The 13736-nt window shown below is 40.7% G+C and overlaps 3 protein-coding genes across 5 annotated transcripts in view; 1 reads left to right on the forward strand and 2 right to left on the reverse strand.

Moving 5' to 3' along the window:
* LOC122785033 (mitochondrial import inner membrane translocase subunit tim16-like) overlaps positions 1-2308 on the reverse strand; it is a 103246-nt gene extending 100938 nt beyond the window's left edge. The window contains exon 1 of one of the 2 annotated variants that reach the window (XM_044050593.1): positions 2023-2308. In XM_044050593.1, coding sequence (XP_043906528.1) covers positions 2023-2082 — 60 coding nt within the window. In that variant the 5' untranslated portion in view covers positions 2083-2308. The remainder of the gene's footprint in view (positions 1-2022) is intronic. The other variant, XM_044050591.1, reaches the window with a different exon arrangement.
* On the forward strand, positions 28-8293 carry dnaja3a (DnaJ heat shock protein family (Hsp40) member A3a). The gene is made up of 12 exons (XM_044050599.1): positions 28-80; positions 2476-2717; positions 3887-4023; positions 4098-4181; positions 4290-4499; positions 4608-4760; positions 4847-4994; positions 5191-5255; positions 5499-5627; positions 5720-5835; positions 5956-6053; positions 6938-8293. Exons 1-12 carry the CDS (start codon positions 40-42, stop codon positions 6955-6957), a joined length of 1443 nt encoding a protein of 480 aa, XP_043906534.1. The 5' UTR covers positions 28-39; the 3' UTR covers positions 6958-8293.
* Positions 8294-8800: 507 nt separating this feature from the next.
* On the reverse strand, positions 8801-13736 carry hmox2b (heme oxygenase 2b). 2 transcript variants are annotated; one of them, XM_044051765.1, is made up of 7 exons: positions 13655-13736; positions 13031-13170; positions 12124-12228; positions 11899-12016; positions 11299-11790; positions 10914-11037; positions 8801-10819 (listed from the first exon to the last, which is right to left on the reverse strand). In XM_044051765.1, exons 3-7 carry the CDS (start codon positions 12186-12188, stop codon positions 10692-10694), a joined length of 927 nt encoding a protein of 308 aa, XP_043907700.1. In that variant the 5' UTR covers positions 12189-12228; positions 13031-13170; positions 13655-13736; the 3' UTR covers positions 8801-10691. The 2 variants fall into 2 exon arrangements, with proteins under 2 accessions (XP_043907700.1, XP_043907701.1); XM_044051766.1 differs by lacking the exon at positions 13655-13736 and adding an exon at positions 13259-13535.

The following is a 13736-nucleotide window of genomic DNA, read 5'->3' on the forward strand; positions in this document are numbered from 1 at the left end:
CAGAGAGTGCACAAGTAAGAGAGCAAAGCAGATAACAATATGATGACGACCACAGAAAACTGGGATCAACACAATAGAAGGTAAAGAATGTGTGTCCCACCGCAGCGGCGCAGAAGAATGCACAGGTTATCCGTATTTTTAAATCTATTAATGGAAAAAGAGGCAAACTTAACACAAACTTTCGTTAAATTAATAATGCCACCGTCTGCCTCTGACATATGTCCCAATATCAGCGACAGGCAATGAGGTTGAAAACACAAGTTAATTCACCGCTTATCTGTTTTATTATGCTTAAGAACACACACGAGCATGCTGCTCTCAAGTCTAAAGAATTACATAAACAGGAAGGATCTTTTTGAGAGAGCACACACACTCTCAAATGCCCCTGAATGAACTAAGTGTTGAGGAAGAGGAAGGGCTCCCTGTGTTGCACATTACAAAAACTATTAAAAAACTCTTTCATAACATTAACGAGGGCAAGAGCAGCAAGAACACAGCGTGTGTGGACAACATGATCCAACAAATGCTCCTTCTCTACTAAAATAAGGAAGAAAAGACTATCACTTCCTGAATGGATAATATTAATACCAGCTTTGTATTTTAAGACTCGTCATCCCTACGCATTCATTTGAAATTAGATTGAAAAGGCACATGTTCTGGTCTGTTTTTTGTTTTGGTATTTAAGAGTCTGACACCATCTGCTGTGAATCAAAAAAACGATGCAGCCAAAAAACATTATCATAATTAAAAAAATGTTTTATATGGTCAGTTAATATAAATAGAAGGGATAGGCCTAAACAATATGGCCAAAAGGTTATTATTACCATTTTTACACCAGTTCATCTCTATAATTATCATGATTAATGTCAGATTTTTGCCCTTGAGTTAAAGGTAAAGGCCTGGCATGTTAAAATTAGTGACATCTAGTGGTGAGACAGCATAATGTAACAAGCACATTAGAAAGACTTATTCTCAGGCTATGAAATCCAAACTATTTTGATTTTAAATGATTATACACTTAAACAAACATACTTATGGCTTTTGAAGCCAACATGTGCCAATAAACTCCTCCTAAATGTTACACACTGTACCTTTAAAGAAACCTGTTAATTATTGTTTTAAACTTTTTTTTATGGACAGAAAATAACAAACGCATAGATACTCCATAAATCATTGAACACCAGTTACAATACATCTGAAGGTTATTTTATGACATATTTTGTTATTGAATAATTGCCAGTATTGACCCTTTTTATACTGGTATTGAAGGGAAATCATATTCCATTATTGTTGCTATCACAACCTCTTCCTTGCCAGATTTCGCTCCCATACTGAGTTTAACATGACAGCTCCTGTTTCAAGACTGGATTAGCCACATCCACACTCAATTTACTGGTTGTGTAAAATAAAGGGGCTAGATTTACATTCACAGCAGCACAGCTGCTGACCCTACACAGAGATTGGACACATACCAAGACCTTGTCTCTGAACACTGAACATGCCAGACATGTTAGTGCCTCAGTAAAAACAAGGCAGAGGGTTATATAATACACCTGAGCAAGGAGAGCTGCAGGCACTGCAGTTTGACACCATAATAGGTCCAGAAGATGGCAGATCTGTATGCAAGCCACTCCAGTCCAAACAAGACAGCCTCTACGACACATTTACCTTTAAAATGTGTTTATAATTCTGACTCTGACTGAGTATCTGTGCAGAAAAAAGAGCTCAGGACATATAACCAGAAGATGTGCAGTATAATATCATGTAAAACCAGAAAGAAAACTAAGCTAGTTAAACAGTAGACGTAGTAGCCGAATACAACCACATGGCTCCTAGTTTGCAGACTTTAGCTGGTATGAAATGCGAGTGCGCGGATTTGTTCTTGTACTCTGTCAGTGCTGTGCAGCCTTCCAGATGCAGGAAGTCCAACATCCCTTGCAGGCGTTCTGCCCCCAAACACCGCTGAAGTAGCACAGCTAAACATCAATGCTCGCGTTAGCAACCAAAAGTGACACTACTCACATCTTTCTTGGCAATTTTCGGAGTGGTGTTTTTGAATTTGGAGGTATAAAAGCGACTCATGTTGCCCTCTCAGACTGACTCTCGTGCCTTCCGGGTGTCTCTGTCGAGTTGGTTGATAACTCTCTGCTACACGGAGAACAAATCGGGTGGTGACATCCCGCTACAGCTGACAGCTCAGGCTCTGCGAGCGGTGGATGCTCGGTTTGCTCTCCAGAGCTGTGCGATTGGGCGGAGTTCTCCTCTACTAATATTATTATGACTAAGGAATAAACAGTACAACCATGTTTGGGGAGACTGTGGTTGGTACGCAGGGTGATGAAAAGAAAACAAACAAATCATAAATCCCGAACAACGCATTTTATCCAGCGTGATTTGACGGAGCATCATCTTGTACCACACTGAAAATCTTTGTACTGTGTACGGTGACGCCCACCCTGTTCCGGACATGCGCAGTGCGTGCGGAGCTGTAGAGGCGTTTCGCGAAGGAATGATGGCGTCCCCTGCTATCCGCTGCTCTTCACGCTGGATCACAGTCGTCTTGCTCTCTGGACATCACCGGGCCATCGGTGCGGCCGTCTGCGCTGGCAGTGGAGTTGTCCGCGGCATTTGTACAGCAGGTGCAGGGAAACTATGGCCAGGAGGGAGCCTGGTCTACGCCGGAGCAGGGAAAGCGTTGACATTGAGAGGGCTGTCAGGTGAGTGGTGCATTAGCCATATGGCCCCGGCTAGGCTAAGCTAAGTTCATGTTGTCTGTGGTAACGTGTGTATTTAAGTAACGTGGTTGACGACAAGTTCGACCAAGTGAGCGTTAAAGCTGCGAAAATGTAATTAACACGTTTGCTTTCTTCCAGAATGAGATATCACATGTGAGCAGCAGTGCTAACTGTGATTGCAGTGATGAAGTTGACTTTGCTAGGGTCGATACTAGGGGTGGGAGTCACAGGGTACCTCACGATACGCTTATCATACCAATAATAGTCCACGATACAACGATTCTGTGATAATCAATATTCCAAGACACTCATATAGTAATACATCATGATATCCATCTAACTGAAGAAAACAAAACATCCGTGAGAAGTTAAAAATGAGGATTTCTCTATTTATTTACAACATAGAGAACAAAATGATTTAAGTCTATGTATTGAGCGTGGATGGGGCATCTCTTAATGTAGCTTTCTCCACCATTATTCTGCTGTAAACTCCCTCTTCTTCATGGGGATCGAGTAGCAACGACATCGATATTTGCCCTGGTGGATCGATCATCATATTGCACAAGGAAAAGTGACGATATATATCACCAAATCGTTATGGTCACCCACCCCTAGTCCATACGTGTGTTACCTTGTACTCATAACTTTAGTGAGAGTGACCTGACTAGACGGGTATTGCTCAAAAATTGTCCTTAGTTTTGCTACCATCAGAGTCACGATTCCATGATACTTATTATCCTCAGTTTTATTCATTAATGAGCATATCCACTTTTTCATCAGTCAGTGCAAATGTTCAGATTAATAAGAATGTAAGACAGGTCTGATAATATTACTTGTTGAGAACCCAAACAGAGGCAGAATAGTAACATCACCAGCAAAAGTTATGCACTGTAGCTTTAACCTTGCTAACATCTCCAACTCTGCAGATATTGGAGTTTCTAGTAGATTCTTGCTATAAGTGGCTTAACTAAATAATATCTTTTAGGCCCATTCCTAAAAACAAACAAGTATCCCCTGCATCATACAGTTCAACAACTAAGCCATGACACAGTGGCATCTTTGTATAGTCTGTTATTATACGATACTTGTTAGTACCTTCACTACAGACATCTATATGACATGTACTTACCCCGTTTTTATTCAATTTCCAGGTCTCAAATCGCCCCAAGCCGCTTTCACGCTGTCCTTTCACACAAGTGCCCCCGCCAGCAGCAAGCGGGACTTCTACCAGATTCTTGGAGTTCCTCGCACAGCAACTCAGAAAGAGATCAAGAAAGCCTACTACCAGGTCTGTTCCTGCCTGACACAGGTTTATAGTTTGTTTTGGTTCTCAGCTGACGGTGTTTGTTTGTGGTCCCACAGATGGCCAAAAAGTACCACCCTGACACCAACAAAGATGACCCACAAGCCAAGGAAAAGTTTGCTCAGCTGGCTGAAGCCTATGAGGTTTGGCCTCTGTCTTTATTCAAGCATCTTCAGTCTGTTTGGCTTAATCTAAAGCAATCTCATCAGAATGACAGCTGAACTGTTGGAACTGTTTTGTGCTTCTTTCAGGTCCTCGGTGACGAATCAAAGAGGAAGCAGTATGACGTGTATGGCAGCACAACAGGCTTTGATGCTGGTCAGACTGGTGGAGGTCAGCATTATTGGACGGGACAGACCAGCAATGTGGACCCAGAGGAGCTCTACCGCAAGATCTTTGGTGAATTCTCGGGAGGACGTGGGTTTGGAGATTTTAGTGCCATGTTTGATCAGCCGCAGGAGGTTAGTAACAAACTGTTAAATAGGAATAAACAGAACCTGATTCTACGTTGTTCTTTTTTTTCCATTGGTACAAATCCAGAGGTGTGTTTCTGACTTTTTCTAACACAGTACATTATGGAGCTAACGTTCACTCAAGCAGCAAAGGGAGTCAACAAAGAGATGTCCATTAATATAGATGCAGCCTGCCAGCACTGCGATGGTAAAGGGCATGAGCCAGGCACAAAGGTCCAGCACTGCCACCACTGCAACGGGTCTGGCATGGTAAGACCAATGGAGCGCTGCTATTCCTCATCGTGTATACCGCATATTTTGTATGGCTAATCACGCATATACCTCTCTCCCTGTAGGAGACGGTGAATACTGGTCCATTTGTGATGCGTTCCACGTGTCGTCGCTGCGGCGGTAAAGGCACAGTCATTTCCACCCCATGCCGTACCTGCCGTGGGTCAGGACAGACCAAGCAGAGGCAAACTGTCATGGTTCCTGTGCCTGCAGGTCAGTCACACTCAACTGGCTCAACCTCTGCAGTACTTTATATCACCATTATTCAAATGGACTGGAAATTACAAAAGGAAAAGCATTGTATTTTTGCCCCGATAAGCGTGCATCATTTTATTTGTATAACACACCAAATAATGCTGCATTTTAATTTAAAGGTGAAAATCTTTTTTTTTTTTGCTTTTGCTTTAAGGGGTGGATGATGGTCAGTCAGTCAGGATGCCAGTTGGTAAGAAAGAGATCTTCATCACTTTTAAGGTGAGTATTTACATCATCATCACAGTGTAACAACCTCAGACAGGAAATACATAAATATCTATTAGATGCATGTTTACCTCCTAAATAAGACTGCCTTGTATGTCTGTGCTCGGACAAGTAAGAGACATTGACTTGTCTGAGCTCTTGACTTAGATTTACCGACTGCAGACAACCTACAGTGTTATGCTGGTGTTTTGTGACCACGTGTGATGGATTGACGCGTGTTCTGGTTTTGGTGTCCAGGTCCAAAAAAGTCCAGTGTTCAGGAGAGAAGGTGCAGACATCCACTCTGACCTTCTAATCTCTGTGGCTCAAGCAGTTTTGGGTGGCACGGCCAGAGCACAGGGCCTATATGAAACACTCAATTTATCCGTAAGCAGACATTTCAAACATAAAATAACACAATATTAACAGGCAGGTTGATGGTTTTAATTTGACTGACTGATGGTTCTCTCTATCTTCAGATCCCTGCAGGCATCCAGACAGACCAGAGGATCCGACTCGGAGGGAAGGGAATCGCTCGTGTCAGCAGCTATGGCTACGGAGACCACTACGTCCATGTCAAAATAAAAGTACCTAAGTAAGACTCTACAGACAAAAGCTCTTTTACCACTTGGAGAAACAAAAAAAATGACAAAAATGTATTATAGCCTTCATAAAGAAAAACACAAATAATGATGGACATTGTATTCCTGTGCAGGACTCTGACAGATAGACAGAGAGCTCTGCTACTGAGCTACGCTGAGGACGAGGCCGACGTGGAGGGGACAGTTAATGGAGTCACCTCAACCACCACAGGTAAGAAGGGAAACCCTTCACTGCTCCATCCTTATTTCCTTCACTGAGTTGGGGTTTAAATAGTGTAGAGTGATAAGATTTTCCATATCAGTCTTTTATATTGATAATTATCACCATAAAAGACAACAACAATAATATACAGTATATTTCAAAACCCAGTCACTAAATCCTCAATGGGACAAATAATAAATGCAATTGCGTCATAAAAAAGACCTGAATCAAACAATTAAAGCAGTTCCATTAGAATTTAAAGATCAAAATCCTGATTTAAAACAAACAAAAAAAAGCATAACACCATGAATGCATTAAAAGATTTTGAATGGTAAAAATCAGACGGTGAGTCCTGCTAAATGCACTTGTAAGGGATTTAAAGGAGATTATAATGAGCTGGGTGTCCTAACTGGGAAGACCCATGATCATCAGCTGATAAACGTCAATACATTCAATCATTATTTTTAAAGAATGCTGCTTTGAAACTCTACACTAATCTGAGGTATTATATTATACTCACTGTGCTTGTATCTATGAAGAACATAGCATCACAACAATTATCATGGCTGTTTTTATCACTCACTACATTTTATTTAGGGAGAGCTACAGCAATAAGTTGTAAAACTGGCTGGTGTAGTGGCATAAATCTGTCCAGGTGGGGGCAGCAGAGGTAGCCGATGAGTTGAGGGACTTCTCCGTCGTATTTCCTCCTTCATTACAGCCACAAAACGGCTAGGAGTAACTGAGAAGTGATTAATATCTCTATCGTTGTCAGTCTTGCCATCTGGTTTGTGGCTGTCATAAAATCACTGAGGCATGTCCACTCTACCAATTTCCTGTTTTTAGGTTTGAATTTAAAAACAGTCCTATCTTTCTTGTACTTCTTCTGCAAGGTAAAAGATCCTGGAACTGAGAGAATCCATCAGCAGGCAGAGAGGGCGACAGCAAAGTCAGCTACAGCATAAAGAAAGGGACTGAGATTTGAAAAATACAACCTGGTGAATGATGCTGACAAGGGGTGGATCGGCACAGTCGTACTTCAGTGGATGAAGAAGAGGATTAACTGCACCGTGCATCTGCCCAAGTGGATCCCCCGCACACGAGGATAATGCAGCGCTCCACTCACGTCTGTCAAACATCCATGGATGTCATTTTTTTGTTGCAAAGACGAGTTCATTTATAATGTTAGTCTCTGCTATTTGCCATGAGACGAACACAATGGCGGTAACAAAATCCATGTGCGCGAAAATAAATTATTGTAGCGACAAAGACTACAAATGCAGTCAAACATTTTGGGGGGTGGGGTATTAAATGGCTCTCCTTTTTAATGATCTTTGTTTTTCTTTCCTTTGCTCGTGATTTAATCAATTGCTCCGAGTACAATTCTTGGCAGTGTCAAGTCATTACAGGTTCAGGTTACATGTTTACTCTTGGTTTGAGTATTGGACAGTGTGTACCGTGTGTCTCCAGCTGTTCTTTTTGTCTCTCTGGTGGAGGACTGATAAGTGGAAACATGAGGCGTCCCTCAACTGGCAACACTAACTCTGATCTATGTCTCTGTACACCTTTTATGTGTGAGAGAGAAATCACATTGGTAGTTTTGATTCTTGATATTGCATTTGTCCATGAACAACCTTGTAACAGTATGTGACCCGCACGCACGCACACACACACACAAAAATGATGTAGACTGTCTCTACAGGTAAAATAAAGCTATGTTCTGGAAAGTCTAGGGCTGGGTATTGATCATGTTTTCGGTACATCGTGATATCTGGACTTCAATATCAATTTAGGAACGATACTTTTTTCATTATCAAGCTTATTAACTCCATTTTTTTAACAAAGCTACATGACACATTAAGGTCAAAATTCTTAACTGTTTGTTGGCACAGCTGAATACAGAGCAACTTATTATTTATTAAATTAGTGCCACCTTGAACTCCGCCTCTGGCCATTACTTCCTGCACACTTACTTTCAGTATAAGGTGACGCAGAGGAAGTTCAAAACCCAGTTGAAACCACCGAACTATTGGCGTTTAATACCCAGCCTAATTATTTTGTATATTCTTGTACATATAGGGTTCATGTCTAGAATATACAATAAAACACATTTAAATCTCCTCCAGCAGAGTGACTGTTACAATAATTTTTTTGCAGGGTTATTGTATCAGATTACACTGAAATGCACAGATGTACATAATGAAACAACCTGTGATTTAAATGATCAATAAATCTAGTACCTCATTGTCCGTTTGGAGATTCTTTCAACATTGATTTTAAAATGAGCTGACTTATCAGAATATAGTCAAAGTAATGCTTTTACATTTTTCCAATATTTATGAAACAGTATTTTCTGTAACAGATCTACAGTAGGAATCATGAAAATATGTTAAATGTTTCAATCTAAACAATACTTCTTACCGTTATTAATATTGGTAACATAGACTTTTTATTTATTTTATTTTATTTTTATTTTTAAAAAAGAAAACATCTCTTATAAAAGAGAGGCCTGACCAAGGTAGCAGCCGTACAAAATCACAAAAACAATATTAAAACACAATACAACATATGATTCTCTGAAGTTTGCTGAGAGATACGAGTGAAACTAATTTGAGCTCTTTTCCAATGTTGTTCCATGTCCGTGGTGCATTATAGGAACATGAGGTCTTTAAAAACCCGGGGGACAGCCTTGATTCAATGTCTGATGATACAGGTCAAAATATGCATCACGTATTCAATGTAATTATAAACTCCAGTCCATTTAAATTACTTTATTTCAACAAGAACAATCCACATTTTTTATTCCACTATTGGCAGCACAACAGACTACTGGACTTTCACCGTCATACAAAGAGTCGTCGTCTAACCGGACACTTATAAAGCTTTGTTTAGTTGAATACACAAAAGTGATCAGAACACGGGTTAAAGGAAAATTAGCATGAACTATCTTTCTACCAAGATTCAAGTAAGTGTCTTTTCAATATGTCCAAACACACTCAACACTCTTTCAAAAAAACACTGGCATCGTGAAAACTAAAGTACAGACACTACAGGGGAGAATCAGGCAGTCCTTGTGTTAGTCCTCCATTCACAACGCGCCACGTTGCCGTCATTCTGCAACATTAACCTGAGACTCTAGGATACATAACACTTCGTCGTCATCGTTTCATGGCTGTGATTTAACTGCTTCACTACTTGTGGAGCTGACCCTGAATGAGCTGTGCTGAGAAGAGGGAGTACTGCGCGTTCATTTGGCAGTACGTGTTCACGGTGTTGTGCAATGCACAACACAGGAACCTGGTGCAAAAAAAAAAGCAGATTTCCTTTGGTACTCTGTGTCCAGCACGTCCAAGAAAAGCGCTTAGAAAGTCAAAACCTTGACTGTGTCAGAGTGAGTGTGTACACTCAAACTTCCTTCTTGTTTTTTTAAAAAAAAAAAAAACTAATCTGAGAAAATATTCCAATTTACAGTATGAGCAGAAAACAGTATGGTTATTGTGCAAATGGATGCACACACGAGCTGAGCTGCTGAAAGCTCCATTACATGTCCATGAAAATTGACTTTTTTTCACCATGCATCAATAGACGTTCACATTATGTGAAATATATTCTTATTAATAATCATACACTTGTTAAAGTGTAGGCACGCCGTAGAGTTAATAATAAAAGGTTGTTTTCAGTTCCTTTTCTAAGTATGAAATGTGATCATGGATTCTTTAACGACTTTAACCGCAGCTTTCACTTTAAACACGATGTTCGGTGCTGCAATCAGAGTGTAGAAATGAAATATTATATACTGTATGTAGACACTGTTGATATTATAAGCTACAGAAAGCACTCAGAGCTCCAACCTCTGACAAGGTCCCTCAGTTTCCCACAGTGTCAATATCATCAGCAAAATCTAATTTTTTCCTTGGGCCATGACCCGATATTCCAAGAAAATGGAATTATTTATGTGCTGCTCACACACAAACAAACATGGCCAAAACTATTACCTCCTTGGTGAAAGACCACCATAGTACAGAACTTTATCTTATTTTCTCATTAGAAATCAACACTGCAATAAAACCCTATTGACCTATTGAGTTATTCTATGCATAGCCTATGCATAGTGTTTCATATTCAATCATATTTATTCATACTTTTTTTTTTGCTATGGTCACCGTTTGTATGTTTTCGATACTACATGCATCATGTCAACAGTATAGCCAAGCTATAATTCAGTTGCATCAAAAAAAAGTCACACACTATGCTCAAACGCTCACACTATGTGCTTCAGTGATGGCAAGCCTACACCTGCAGAAGGTGCTGAGGTGCAACCAAACACTCTCGGAGGACACAAAATGGAGGGATGTTGCAAAAGAGGTAGAGAAACAAAACAGAGTGGAGACTGAATTCTAACAAAGTGAATGTTGATGGCTGGATGAATGAATGAGGATGGCGTGCTAATGGTCCTATAGATCATCTCACTGGAATTCTGTTGGCAAGAAACAGATCCAAGTACATTTGCTATCAGCTTCCATCGTGATCAATGTGCAACATTAAATAAACTTGGACCTGTAAAGAATGTTTCGATGAAACAATGAAATGCTCCACGTCTCCTTACTGTCCATCCTAAAGCGTAAAAATGACACGCTGAAGGTTGGATCACATCAGATACCAGGCAGCCAGTCCAGCCAGGACGGCAAACCAAGTAGCAAACAGAACTTGTCCTGTTGGGTGTCGGAGCATGGCCATGGCCATTTGACACGCGTATGTCGTTCCACCTGAAGCCGCTGGCAGCACAAAAAAAAAAGACAAACATGCTTAAAACAACACCCACAAAATAGAGCCATCAACATATATATTACAGCAAAAAAAACAGCGTACCCATTTTGGCAGCATAGTAGGGGCATTTGCTGATGTCACCACCCATTTCTCCATGGACAGGCATCCCAGCATCTAAAACCTCCTCCTGGATGGTTTTCCCAATCTCTTCCAACTCGTCAAAAACCTACCAGCACAAAAACATGTTCAGTTATTAGGTTAGCTGTATACTGTGTATTCTAGAAATGATACTGTGCTAAAAAATAACACCACAAATGTGGCTTTGGTAATTCACCCTGCAAACACATGAACACCAAAATAACAAAAATCCCTTTTTGAATCCAGAGTGACATCTTCTACCTGGTAACAGATTGTCAACAGGTCAACAAAGCTTCAATTTCTTCTTTACCACTCTAACGTGTCTCAACTGCCACCCTTTGCTTCTCACCTCCATGTTGAAAGTGAAGGCTTTCACAGCCTCAGCCACGACTCTCTTCTTTGTTTCCATGTCAAGTTCCAGTTCGTTCATCCGACTGCGATACAGCTGCTTGAACGCTTTGGCACTATGGATGGCATCAAAGTGATAAAACTCCAGCCCCTCTCCTGTGGGAGGAAGTTTCAAGGCTCTCTGTGCCACCTTCTTCAGCACTTGTCCACCAGATAGGTCTCCCATGTAACGGGTGTAAGCATGGGCTACTAGCAGCACTGGGTCCTCTTGCCCTACTTGGTGGATGCGGTCCACATAGCACTGAGTGGACTCGGAGCAGTGTACCTGACTCTGCCATTCTGGGCCATAAAAATACTCAAGGTCACGAGCCAAAGCTGTGTGGCGGTGGAGCTCTGCAGGAAAATACAGAGGGGCAAAGTGAGGATGATCCTTGTTCCTTTCAATCTCCTCCTCCATTGCCTTGTAAGTGTAGTAGAGTGCCACAGCACCAAGCTGAAAAAGCAGAATCAAATAGTTAACATCTGAACTTATGTTTATTTAATAAAGCACTAAATAACACTGTATGTATAAAAGTGAATTTCTGATTATACCCAAACTCACCTTGAAGAGTTCCTTGCGGATGCGTCCTTTGAGGAAATCCTTGACAAACTGCGTGTTCTCAGCCTTTTCATGGACCTGTTTGGTACCTGCTGCAAGCATCTCAGAAAGATCTTCAGGACTACGGAGAGGGAAACGCAATGGGAAAAACACATGTTTACCAGATCTAAAACAACATGAAATATCTTTCACATTGTCCACAATGTTTGACATTAACATGACTTTCACCTGAGGTTTTCCTCCTTCACTTCATACGCAGGCACAGCTCCATTGGACACACTTGTTGTATCCATCTTCTCTGCTGATATTAGCAGTGGGTTCCTGCCAGTTAGTCTGCCATAATATAAATCAAAACCCAAAGCGTTAATGTGACAACAACATTCAAGGATATACAAAGTATCACGTTATTATACCATGACCAAAGCCATGGTGAAAGACTATGAAACATAAATTAGATCTGGTGCAATCACATGAAACTGTCCGTTAGGTTCATGACATACACATTCAGGTTGGTAACAATGTTTAACTTACTACCTCTAGTGAAGATGATATGTTTTAGGCCATGTTTTCTGTTTGTTTGTGATCACCATAATACTTATTTCTTTTTTAAAACCATTTCAATCTTGCGAGATATGGTAGGTATTGACACTGACAAGTACTTAGTTAGTTTGTGTTGTCCAAACATAAGGCTGGAAAAGTTTCATGTGAGTCGATATTGATAAGTAATCCATTAATTAATCTTCTACTAATTTATCCTCCACATGAGGGCAGCTGACATAGAGCGAAGAGTGGGTACACCCTGGGCAGATGGTCAGTCCATCACAGGATCACATCCAGAGACAAACAACCATCCACTCTCACATTTAGTGTCCAATTAACCTAATGTTTTGGGACTGTGGGAGGAAACCAGAGAACCTGGAGAAAACCCACACACACACACAGAACATTATTGCAATAAATGACAGATAACTAAATAATATATATCGAACCTTTGTTATATTGATATTGTATTGTTATTGTCCAGCCCTAAGTGGTTTTTCCACTTTTCTGTGGATAGCATTTGTACATGATTAGAGCTGCAGGTCACATGAAGACAATAAGCTCATATTCAATCCTATGATGCGCTGACACTTACCGAAGAGGCAGCGTTGATCAAATGTAAAAAGGCGAAACAACTCCTTTGTTGTCCCTGAGATGATGCCGATGACGATAGAAAGCAAAGGAACGTTGTTTGTTTCTGTCAGTCGTTTCAGTCTTTGATCTTATTTACTGTGTCTGTAAAGAGATATTGCGAAACTGACCGTCAAGCAGGGACTGGCATTGTTTCCAAGTACAAAGAACACACAGCTAAACAAAAACACACCATGATACTGCACAGGCCCTGTGGCGTTTAACAGGAGTTTCAAAGAAAAAACATAAAGTCGTACATAAATCTAATCAGAGATACGTGACTCTCTCTTACTGCGGCGATTCTGTTTTCCTGTCTAATAACACGCGACACCCGACACTGACTCCCTGCTACTTGCTAAGATAAGAGCATTATTTTGACAACAGCTAAGTTTAGTAGCCAAGTTAGCTAGTAGCTAGCACGACAGCAACAACCAAACTAATTTCAGGTCTGAGCAGCACCGGTATACTGCACGACAAAGACACGTTTACTGACTGACCAGCTATATTTAAATATATATATATATATACATAGTTCAGATAAATATTGCTGGATTAAAAAAAGCTTTGTTATGATATTGACACAACTAACCTTCACAGTACCACTGTTAACATAACAGGCTGCAGCTGCAAATGCGCCCTCTCTTGGCTGCTAGCGGTAAAACAGTTGCTTG

Source organism: Solea senegalensis, linkage group LG19 (genome assembly GCF_019176455.1).
Source record: "Solea senegalensis isolate Sse05_10M linkage group LG19, IFAPA_SoseM_1, whole genome shotgun sequence".
Lineage (NCBI taxonomy): Eukaryota > Metazoa > Chordata > Actinopteri > Pleuronectiformes > Soleidae > Solea > Solea senegalensis.

Coding starts and splice junctions, on each gene's coding strand:
- dnaja3a (XM_044050599.1), top strand. CDS start 40: ATGATGACGACCACAGAAAACTGGGATCAACACAATAGAAG. Junction 4,182..4,289: donor AGCTGGCTGAAGCCTATGAG/GTTTGGCCTCTG, acceptor TGCTTCTTTCAG/GTCCTCGGTGACGAATCAAA. Junction 4,761..4,846: donor ACTGCAACGGGTCTGGCATG/GTAAGACCAATG, acceptor CTCTCCCTGTAG/GAGACGGTGAATACTGGTCC.
- hmox2b (XM_044051765.1), bottom strand. CDS start 12,188: ATGGATACAACAAGTGTGTCCAATGGAGCTGTGCCTGCGTATGAAGTG. Junction 12,017..12,123: donor GTGAAGGAGGAAAACCTCAG/GTGAAAGTCATG, acceptor CCCTCTCCGTAG/TCCTGAAGATCTTTCTGAGA. Junction 11,038..11,298: donor CCTTCACTTTCAACATGGAG/GTGAGAAGCAAA, acceptor TTGTGCTGGTAG/GTTTTTGACGAGTTGGAAGA.